The sequence below is a fragment of the Oncorhynchus keta genome, chromosome 24, assembly GCF_023373465.1.
Source record: "Oncorhynchus keta strain PuntledgeMale-10-30-2019 chromosome 24, Oket_V2, whole genome shotgun sequence".
NCBI classification, from domain to species: domain Eukaryota; kingdom Metazoa; phylum Chordata; class Actinopteri; order Salmoniformes; family Salmonidae; genus Oncorhynchus; species Oncorhynchus keta.
This window is the reverse complement of record NC_068444.1, coordinates 10,635,137-10,646,965: the sequence shown is the minus strand read 5'-3', so window position 1 is coordinate 10,646,965 and position 11,829 is coordinate 10,635,137. Positions and strand designations below refer to the sequence as shown.

General features: G+C 46.4%; 1 protein-coding gene across 1 annotated transcript; it reads right to left on the bottom strand.

The window, feature by feature from the left end:
* Positions 1-2,403: 2,403 nt before the first annotated feature.
* LOC127911354 (eukaryotic translation initiation factor 4 gamma-like) lies at positions 2,404-3,369 on the bottom strand. Its single transcript, XM_052477652.1, has one exon. The coding sequence runs from the start codon at positions 3,367-3,369 to the stop codon at positions 2,404-2,406; it is 966 nt and encodes a 321-aa protein (XP_052333612.1).
* Positions 3,370-11,829: the final 8,460 nt, after the last annotated feature.

Genomic DNA, 11,829 nt, shown 5'->3' with positions numbered 1-11,829 from the left:
TAGAATGGCCCATACTGAAGAGCTCAGCGACTTTCAATGTGGTATCGTCATAGGATGCCGCCTTTCCAACAAGTCAGTTCTTAAGATTTCCCGGTGAACTCTAAGTTTTGTTATTGTGAAGTGGAAACGTCTAGGAGCAACAACGGCTCAGCCGCGAAGTGGTAGGCCACACAAGCTCACAGAATGGGACTACGGACTGCTGAAGCACGTAAGACTCATCTGTCCTCGGTTGCAACACTCAATATCAAGTTCCAAAGCAACGTCAGCAAAATAACTGTTTGTCGGGAGCTTCATGAAATGGGTTTCCATGGCCGAGCAGCCGCAAACAAGCCTAAGATCACTATGCGCAATGCCACGCGTTGGCTGGAGTGGATTAAAGCTTGCCCACGTCGGACTCTGGAGCAGTGGAAACACGTTCTCTGGAGAGATGAATCACGCTTCATTATCTGTCTGTCTGACAGACGAATCTGGGTTTGGTGGATGACAGGAGAACTCTACCTGCCCCAATGCATAGTGCCAACTGTAAAGTTGGGTGGAGGATAAATAATGGTCTGGGGCTGTTTTTCATGGTTCGGGCTCCTTAGTTCCAGTGAAGGGAAATATTAACGCTACAGCATATAATGACATTCTAGATGATTCTGTGCTTCCAACGTTGTGGCGACAGTTTGGGGAAGGACCTTTCCTGTTTCAGCATGATAATACCTCTGTGCACAAAGCGGGGTCCATGCAGAAATGGTTTATCAAGATCGGTGTGGAAGAACTTGACTGGCCTGCACAGAGCCATGACCTCAACCCCATCAAACACCTTTGGAATAAAATGTGAACGCCGACTCCAAGCCAGGCCTAATCACCCAACATCAGTGCCCGACCTCGCTAATGCCCTTTTGCTGAATGGATCAAGTCCCTGCCGCAATGTTCCAACATCTAGTGGAAAGCCTTCCTAGAAGAGTGCAGGCTGTTATAGCAGCAAAGGGGGGGACCAACTTCATATTAATGCCCATCATTTTGGAATGAGATGTTTTATGAGCAGATGTCCATGTAGTGTCTATTGTCAAAGGCCACAGGGACTGTTGGATGTTTTACCATTGGAAATGGAAGCCCGGACCTGAGCTGTAATATCTCTATAGGTAATGGAGGGCACCTGGATAGTGTGCATTACATAGGAAGGATATGCATTCACACTTATGACCTGTGTTACAATACATTATAACCTCACCGTAATGCATTATACCTACAGGGTTGATTTGATTAGAGCCGTCACACTTGTCCTCCCGTACGTTAGTAGAGGATGTTGGCATGGGCTATGTGGTTTGCTTGAGGCTGGTGAAATTGTGGTCTGTGCACGTATGGCTGGTTCTCTTGGCTGGTTGTCTATAGAGGCTTGCTTGCTCTGGATCCTGGTTTACTCTGGATGCTGGTTTACTCTGGAAGCTGGTTTACTCTGGAAGCTGGTTTACTCTGGAAGCTGGTTTACTCTGGATGCTGGTTTACTCTGGATGCTGGTTTACTCTGGATGCTGGTTTACTCTGGAAGCTGGTTTACTCTGGAAGTTGGTTTACTCTGGATGCTGGTTTACTCTGGAAGCTGGTTTACTCTGGATGCTGGTTTACTCTGGAAGCTGGTTTACTCTGGAAGCTGGTTTACTCTGGAAGCTGGTTTACTCTGGAAGCTCGTTTACTCTGGATGCTGGTTTACTCTGGATGCTGGTTTACTCTGGAAGCTGGTTTACTCTGGAAGCTGGTTTACTCTGGATGCTGGTTTACTCTGGATGCTGGTTTACTCTGGAAGCTCGTTTACTCTGGATCCTGGTTTACTCTGGATGCTGGTTTACTCTGGAAGCTCGTTTACTCTGGAAGCTCGTTTACTCTGGAAGCTGGTTTACTCTGGAAGCTCGTTTACTCTGGAAGCTCGTTTACTCTGGAAGCTCGTTTACTCTGGAAGCTGGTTTACTCTGGAAGCTCGTTTACTCTGGAAGTTGGTTTACTCTGGAAGTTGGTTTACTCTGGAAGTTGGTTTACTCTGGAAGTTGGTTTACTCTGGATACTGGTTTACTCTGGAAGTTGGTTTACTCTGGATACTGGTTTACTCTGGAAGTTGGTTTACTCTGGATACTGGTTTACTCTGGAAGCTGGTTTACACTGGGGCGGCAGCGTAGCCTAGTGGTTAGAGCGTTGGACTAGTAACCGGAAGGTTGCGAGTTCAAACCCCCGAGCTGACAAGGTACAAATCTGTCGTTCTGCCCCTGAACAGGCAGTTAACCCACTGTTCCCAGGCCGTCATTGAAAATGAGAATATGTTCTTAACTGACTTGCCTGGTTAAATAAAGGTAAAATTAAAAAAAAAAAAAAAAAAATTAAAACTCTGGATGCTGGTTTACTCTGGAATCTGCCTGATTCTCAAGGCTTAAGGGGTGTGAAGGCTTGCTGACTGTGGAGGCTTGCTGACTGTGGAGGCTTGCTGACTGTGGAGGCTTGCTGACTGTGGAGGCTTGCTGGCTGTGAAGGCTTGCTGGCTGTGAAGGCTTGCTGGCAGTGAAGGTTTGCTGGCTGTGGCTAGGTTGCTCTGGAGGTTTGCTGACTGAGGAGGATTGGTTTCTCTGGAGGTTTGCTGACTGAGGAGGATTGGTTTCTCTGGAGGTTTGCTGACTGAGGAGGATTGGTTTCTCTGGAGGTTTGCTGGCTGAGGAGGGTAGGTTTCTCTGGAGGTTTGCTGACTGAGGAGGGTTGGTTTCTCTGAAGGTTTGCTGGCTGAGGAGGGTAGGTTTCTCTGGAGGTTTGCTGGCTGAGGAGGGTAGGTTTCTCTGGAGGTTTGCTGACTGAGGAGGGTAGGTTTCTCTGGAGGTTTGCTGGCTGAGGAGGGTAGGTTTCTCTGGAGGTTTGCTGACTGAGGAGGGTAGGTTTCTCTGGAGGTTTGCTGGCTGAGGAGGGTAGGTTTCTCTGGAGGTTTGCTGGCTGAGGAGGGTAGGTTTCTCTGGAGGTTTGCTGGCTGAGGAGGATAGGTTTCTCTGGAGGTTTGCTGGCTGAGGAGGGTAGGTTTCTCTGGAGGTTTGCTGACTGAGGAGGATAGGTTTCTCTGGCGGTTTGCTGGCTGAGGAGGATAGGTTTCTCTGGAGGTTTGCTGGCTGAGGAGGATAGGTTTCTCTGGAGGTTTGCTGGCTGAGGAGGGTAGGTTTCTCTGGAGGTTTGCTGGCTGAGGAGGGTAGGTTTCTCTGGAGGTTTGCTGACTGAGGAGGATAGGTTTCTCTGGCGGTTTGCTGGCTGAGGAGGATAGGTTTCTCTGGCGGTTTGCTGGCTGAGGAGGATAGGTTTCTCTGGAGGTTTGCTGGCTGAGGAGGATAGGTTTCTCTGGAGGTTTGCTGACTGAATGCATTGACAGTCATTCGTTCTTTGGCTCATGTCTGACTATGGGAGAGTGGGCTCATGTTGTTTACTGTTACACTCTGCACAGTGGATGAGGCCATGACAGCTCATGTTGGTTACTGTTACACTGCACAGTGGATGAAGCTATGACAGCTCATGTTGGTTACTGTTACACTCTGCACAGTGGATGAGGCCATGACAGCTCATTTTGGTTACTGTTACACTGCACAGTGGATGAGGACAGGCCACCTCATGTTGGTTACTGTTACACTGCACAGTGGATGAGGCCATGACAGCTCATGTTGGTTACTGTTACACTTTTATTTTTTTATTTTTTATTTATTTCACCTTTATTTAACCAGGTAGGCTAGTTGAGAACAAGTTCTCATTTGCAACTGCGACCTGGCCAAGATAAAGCATAGCAGTGTGAACAGACAACACAGAGTTACACATGGAGTAAACAATTAGCAATTCAATAACACAGTAGAAAAAAAATGGGCAGTCTATATACAATGTGTGCAAAAGGCATGAGGAGGTAGGCGAATAATACAATTTTGCAGATTAACACTGGAGTGATAAATGATCAGATGGGCATGTACAGGTAGAGATATTGGTGTGCAAAAGAGCAGAAAAGTAAATAAATAAAACAGTATAAAAACAGTATGGGAATGAGGTAGGTGAAAAAGGGTGAGCTATTTACCAATAGACTATGTACAGCTGCAGCGATCGGTTAGCTGCTCGGATAGCTGATGTTTGAAGTTGGTGAGGGAGATAAAGTCTCCAACTTCAGCGATTTTTGCAATTCGTTCCAGTCACAGGCAGCAGAGTACTGGAACGAAAGGCGGCCAAATGAGGTGTTGGCTTTAGGGATGATCAGTGAGATACACCTGCTGGAGCGCGTGCTACGGATGGGTGTTGCCATCGTGACCAGTGAACTGAGATAAGGCGGAGCTTTACCTAGCATGGACTTGTAGATGACCTGGAGCCAGTGGGTCTGGCGACGAATATGTAGTGAGGGCCAGCCGACTAGAGCATACAAGTCGCAGTGGTGGGTGGTATAAGGTGCTTTAGTGACAAAACGGATGGCACTGTGATAGACTGCATCCAGTTTGCTGAGTAGAGTGTTGAAGCCATTTTGTAGATGACATCGCCGAAGTCGAGGATCGGTAGGATAGTCAGTTTTACTAGGGTAAGCTTGGCAGCGTGGGTGAAGGAGGCTTTGTTGCGGAATAGAAAGCCGACTCTGGATTTGATTTTGATTGGAGATGTTTGATGTGAGTCTGGAAGGAGAGTTTGCAGTCTAGCCAGACACCTAGGTACTTATAGATGTCCACATATTCAAGGTTGGAACCATCCAGGGTGGTGATGCTAGTCGGGCATGCGGGTGCAGGCAGCGATCGGTTGAAAAGCATGCATTTGGTTTTACTCGCGTTTAAGAGCAGTTGGAGGCCACGGAAGGAGTGCTGTATGGCATTGAAGCTCGTTTGGAGGTTGGATAGCACAGTGTCCAATGACGGGCCGAAAGTATATAGAATGGTGTCGTCTGCGTAGAGGTGGATCAGGAATCGCCCGCAGCAAGAGCAACATCATTGATATATACAGAGAAAAGAGTCGGCCCGAGAATTGAACCCTGTGGCACCCCCATAGAGACTGCCAGAGGACCGGACAGCATGCCCTCCGATTTGACACACTGAACTCTGTCTGCAAAGTAATTGGTGAACCAGGCAAGGCAGTCATCCGAAAAACCGAGGCTGTTGAGTCTGCCGATAAGAATTTGGTGATTGACAGAGTCGAAAGCCTTGGCGAGGTCGATGAAGACGGCTGCACAGTACTGTCTTTTATCGATGGCGGTTATGATATCATTTAGTACCTTGAGTGTGGCTGAGGTGCACCCGTGACCGGCTCGGAAACCAGATTGCACAGCGGAGAAGGTACGGTGGGATTCGAGATGGTCAGTGACCTGTTTGTTGACTTGGCTTTCGAAGACCTTAGATAGGCAGGGCAGGATGGATATAGGTCTATAGCAGTTTGGGTCCAGGGTGTCTCCCCTTTGAAGAGGGGGATGACTGCGGCAGCTTTCCAATCCTTGGGGATCTCAGACGATATGAAAGAGAGGTTGAACAGGCTGGTAATAGGGGTTGCGACAATGGCGGCAGATAGTTTCAGAAATAGCGGGTCCAGATTGTCAAGCCCAGCTGATTTGTACGGGTCAAGGTTTTGCAGCTCTTTCAGAACATCTGCTATCTGGATTTGGGTAAAGGAGAACCTGGAGAGGCTTGGGTGAGGAACTACGGGGGCGGAGCTGTTGGCCGAGGTTGGAGTAGCCAGGCGGAAGGCATGGCCAGCCGTTGAGAAGTGCTTATTGAAGTTTTCGATAATCATGGATTTATCGGTGGAGACCGTGTTTCCTAGCCTCAGTGCAGTGGGCAGCTGGGAGGAGGTGCTCTTGTTCTCCATGGACTTCACAGTGTCCCAGAACTTTTGGAGTTGGAGCTACAGGATGCAAACTTCTGCCTGAAGAAGCTGGCCTTAGCTTTCCTGACTGACTGCGTGTATTGGTTCCTGACTTCCCTGAACAGTTGCATATCACGGGGGCTATTCGATGCTATTGCAGTCCGCCACAGGATGTTTTTGTGCTGGTCGGTGGATGAGGCCATGACAGCTCATGTTGGTTACTGTTACACTGCACAGTGGATGAGGCCATGACAGCTCATGTTGGTTACTGTTACACTCTGCACAGTGGATGAGGCCATGACAGCTCATGTTGGTTACTGTTACACTGCACAGTGGATGAGGCCATGACAGCTCATGTTGGTTACTGTTACACTGCACAGTGGATGAGGCCATGACAGCTCATGTTGGTTACTGTTACACTGCACAGTGGATGAGGCCATGACAGCTCATGTTGGTTACTGTTACACTCTGCACAGTGGATGAGGACATGACAGCTCTTGGCTTGATGGCATGTGGAGGCGCAGCATCTTAATCATATGTAATTTTAATTGAGAAAATATTTATGATCCTCCAGAAGCCTCTGCTTTAACCCTGTTCACCTTGAGAGGGGGGCGTTTGAGGATGGGACACTGTGAGGGGGGCGTTTGAGGATGGGACACTGTGAGGGGGCGTTTGAGGATGGGACACTGAGAGCGGGGCGTTTGTGGATGGGACACTGTGAGGGGGGCGTTTGTGGATGGGACACTGTGAAGGGGGCGTTTGAGGATGGGACACTGTGAGGGGGCGTTTTAGGATGGGACACCTTGAAGGGGGCGTTTGAGGATGGGACACTGTGAGGGGGGCGTTTGAGAATGGAACACTGTGTGGATGGGCGTTTGTGGATGGGACACTGTGAGGGGGGCGTTTGTGGATGGGACACTGTGAAGGGGCGTTTGAGGATGGGACACTGTGAGGGGGGCGTTTGAGGATGGGACACTGTAAGGGGGGCGTTTGAGGATGGGACACTGTGAGGGGGGCGTTTGAGGATGGGACACTGTGAGGGGGGCGTTTGAGGATGGGACACTGTGAGGGGGGCGTTTGTGGATGGGACACTGTGAAGGGGGCGTTTGAGGATGGGACACTGTAAGGGGGCGTTTGAGGATGGGACACTGTAAGGGGGGCGTTTGAGGATGGGACACTGTAAGGGGGCGTTTGACTGGATAGGGACACTGTGAGGGGGGCGTTTGAGGATGGGACACTGTGAGGGGGGCGTTTGAGGATGGGACACTGTGAGGGGTGCGTTTGTGGATGGGACACTGTGAGGGGGGCGTTTGAGGATGGGACACTGTGAGGGGGCGTTTGGGGGCGTTTGAGGATGGGACACTGAGAGGGGTGCGTTTGTGGATGGGACACTGTAAGGGGGGCGTTTGAGGATGGGACACTGTGAGGGGGGCGTTTGAGAATGGGACACTGTGAGGGGGGCGTTTGTGGATGGGACACTGTGAGCGAATACTGCTTTTTTTGAGGTCGTTTCGGTCGTTTCGGTTAAAACATTTTTTTTTAACTATCACGGTTTTCAATTTTTGGTTTTGATTATTTGGGTTGAATGCTGTAACGACACTGAATCAAACGATGAATTAAAGTCCCATGATGTTAGTGACTGCCCATTACTGATGATCACTTATTAACTATAATTTATTCACATTATTTTACTTTAATACAATACATCAGTTGTTGTGTATATTCAATTAGTTTTATTTGATGACTTAATTATTTCATTCCAAGTCATCATCTCATCTCTATAGTGCTGTTGCCTATGCTGTCTGACAAAATCACTATTTTGTAGTTTTTCAAAGTAAACGAGGCAATACTTCTATGAATACCAACTATTAGTCACTTAAGATCGTGTGTTATCAGGTAGAGATACCTGATACCCTCCGTGGTCACGCATTCTTCTGTCTCTTCCAGGTGTAAAATAAACACAAACCGGACAGGTAGATGCGCAATTGATTATGGTCATTGTAGTTAATTACAGAGTTTTATTGCACTAAACTATGTAAAATATTGGCCTGTTGGAACCTAAAACTCCCTACAACATCGCACAGTTCAGGCTGGATCTGATTTAGCTCTAGAGAAACTGACCAATGTGCTCATTGAACTCAAAGGAGAAAAAAACCCAGAATGAAATGGAATTCAAATGACCGATATCAGTCAATTACTTGATTAAAAGTAAATAACCAACATTTTGGTTAATCGCTCAGCACTACTGTCCACATCCCCAACTACCTCTTGTCTGGTGTACTGAGATAAAAAATGAAGTAATTTTTAGTCAACTAGGCAAGTCAGTTAAGAACAAATTATTATTTACAAGGACAGCCTACACCAGCCAAACCCGGACGACGCAGGGTCAATTATGCGCCGCCCTATGGGACTCCCACTCACAGCCGGTTTTTGATTCAGCCTGGATTCAAACCTGGATCTCTGTAGTGACACCTCCAGCACTGAGATGCAGTGCCTTAGACCACTGCGCCACTCGGGAGCCCAAAGGCCTTCATGTTTCTGTATCTTGGCGAAGGCGTATTAAATGTTGAGAGGGCAAAGCTGGGGTCGTTGCGTATCCTTGCTTCATTACGGATGAGTGAACATGACAATGAAAAGGGTGGAAAGGCAATAGAATGCCTTTGCTTGTAGCTTGATCCTTGTGATATCATTTTCTTTTGGAGGCTGATGGGGAGCCTTTCAGCGATGGGATTGATCCCGCAGTGTCGAGGTAGGAAGACCAGTTAAGTATTCCCCATGCTTTGGCGGCTTTCACCTCTAACATCAGGTCTCCAAGCTCTCGAAGTCTCTGATTTTCTGTGCTTGAAATCCTCTGGAAGTTGTCGATTTTGAAGAAGAGCGCTGCCTCGATCCCCTCTGGGGCGCCGTAGCACTGGGTACTAACCTTATTCTTTTGGCATGTTCTGAAGACTCGGGGTCAAACCACTTAGACAGCAGGTCGAGCTCTTCACTGAGTTTCAGATCTCGTCCTTCACTGGCGTTGCAGGAGGTAGACTTCCAAACCCAATAGTTCTCTGGCTTGTCTCTGGCTTGTCTCTGGCTTGTCTCTGGCTTGTCTCTGGCGTGTCTCTGGCTTGTCTCTGGCTTGTCTCTGGCTTGTCTCTGGCTTGTCTCTGGCTGGTCTCTGGCTTGTCTCTGGCTTGTCTCTGGCTTGTCTCTGGCTGGTCTCTGGCTTGTCTCTGGCTTGTCTCTGGCTGGTCTCTGGCTGGTCTCTGGCTTGTCTCTGACTGGTCTCTGGCTTGTCTCTGGCTTGTCTCTGGCTTGTCTCTGACTGGTCTCTGGCTTGTCTCTGGCTTGTCTCTGACTGGTCTCTGGCTGGTCTCTGGCTTGTCTCTGGCTTGTCGTAAAATCTTGTGAGGCTGGCTATCATAAGGTCACAACGTGTCATGTATTTTGCAAGGTCGAACATGGCAGATGTTTCCTGGGAGGTTCTCTTGAGGGATAAGTGTTTTGTATTGGTAACTGGTGTGTGTTGTGGGAAGCCCTCACCTATATTTTACAGAGGAGGTTTCTGAGGTTGTTTAGCCTTACGGGTGGTTTCAGTTAGACTGACTAGCTGGAGGCGATGGGGAGATTGATCCTTGGGTAAGAGAGTAGAGGGCTTGCAGTATGTTGGGTGAGTAGATGTGTAAAATAAATGAGATCCAGCTCAGGGCTCAGGGCTCCATATATATGCATGCGGTTTGCTAACTTGCTAGCTAAGTGGCTAGACGTCAAGATCAAGCTTCTTGTATACAGCAGAAACATTCAATCCCCTCCTGATTCAAGATTAGTCTGAGTGTCAGTCTCTTTAACTAACATTCCACTCCTTGTCATTGGCAAAGAGTCTGGCCTTTTGACAATCTCAACGTTTAATATGGGCTGGATAAACTGCGGAGCTGCTCATTGGTTGTTGAAAATAACAATAATATTTATATATTACTTAATTTGACGATTTTTCTTTTAGATTTGAGTATTGTTGTGAATTGTTAGATACTACTGCACTGTTGGATCATCTGCTAAATATGTGTATGTTACCAAAAATATTTGATTTGATTTGAAAATCTAAGCAAATAAGTTTTGTGGTTGAAATTGCAGTATTTATTTTGTTTGAGAATTTAGACGTGAGGTAGGAACATTTGACAGACTGGTTTCATCTGGAGAAACAAAATAATGGCTGCTTAGCAACAGGACACCAATGTGGTCTGTGGAGAGAAAAAAAAAGTGACAGTTCCAATATTTACATAATCGTTGTGATTGGAGGATAGCTGTGAGGGTGATTGAATCAAGATCAAATCCACTGTTCTCCTTGAGCTCATTCATGATAGAATGTTCATATTTGAAGATGGAAGAAAGGCCCGTCACTTTGGCACATGACATGGAGTAGAGGCAGAGGATTAGCTAAAGAGACTGGTACCCAGTCTAGCTCAAGATCCCTCTTGCCTAAATTGTTTTGTGCGTACATATTTTATATATATATATATATATACATATATATATATATATATATATATGTGTAAAGAAAAACATAATTATATATATATATAATTATATATATATAATTACATAATTATGTTTTTCTAGTGTTTTTCTTTACACATAGTGTTTTTCGGTTTTCAAATCAATTTAATTGGCTTTTTTGCTTAATGGCCTCTGTGCCCTGGCAGATGGCCTCTGTGCCCTGGCAGATGGCCTCTGTGCCCTGGCAGATGGCCTCTGTGCCCTGGCAGATGGCCTCTGTGCCCTGGCAGATGGCCTCTGTGCCCTGGCAGATTGGGCACCTCTGATGGCTTTAGCTTAATTCAAGTGCCCTTTTGAAAGTCACCCAATAATGTGTTCTAAAGAGGTGCTAGTATATTCAATGACCAGGAGAAAATACATCTTAATCATTTGGCAAGAAAGTCTACCTTGCTGGAGTCTGACTGAACAAGCTTCTTGACTTAATGGTCCTACCCCCCAATTAACGGCTCACAAAATGGGTCTGCAGTGAGGAGCTTAGTGATTGATTTACTAACTAGCCATTCATCCATTCTTCTACCCACAGTTCAATAACATAAAGCAAAGCCACCAGCTTTGAGAAAAACACAAGTGTAGGACCAGGACCTACATGGGAAAAATGTCCACAACATTGAGAAATGTGTAACTGTTTGTTTGAAGGGTTATGAAGTCTTTAATTTCAGAGCTTTTCATATACCAATTTAGGTAAATATGAGACAACTCGGGGTTAATCAGTTATCTGACTGGACATTGCGGCCATTGATGTAGTACACATGTCACCGTCCTATAATACGATACACAGGTCATCTTCCTGATGCCTTGACAAAAGGAAACATACTTGTTAATAAATACGTGTTAAATCTGTTACTGGCAGCCACTAGTAAGAAGGAGATTACCCCTAAGTGGTTGTTGAGTACATCTCCCATGTCGCTCAGTGGATATATGCACTGTTCATTATGTACCAAAGGATAGACTGTATGGAATGATTTACTTTTGTACCAAGGGTCAGAGTGGTATGGGAAGAAATGGGTTGCTATATATTGGTATGGGGAGAAATGGGTTGCTATATATTGGTATGGGGAGAAATGGGTTGCTATATATTGGTATGGGAAGAAATGGGTTGCTATATATTGGTATGGGAAGAAATGGGTTGCTATATATTTGTATGGGGAGAAATGAGTTCTTATATATTAGTATTGGAAGAAATGGGTTGCTATATATTGGTATGGGGAGAAATGGGTTGCTATATATTGGTATGGGAAGAAATGGGTTGCTATATATTGGTATGGGAAGAAATGGGTTGCTATATATTGGTATGGGGAGAAATGGGTTGCTATATATTGGTATGGGAAGAAATGGGTTGCTATATATTGGTATGGGAAGAAATGGGTTGCTATATATTGGTATGGGAAGAAATGGGTTGCTATATATTGGTATGGGAAGAAATGGGTTGCTATATATTGGTATGGGAAGAAATGGGTTGCTATATATTGGTATGGAA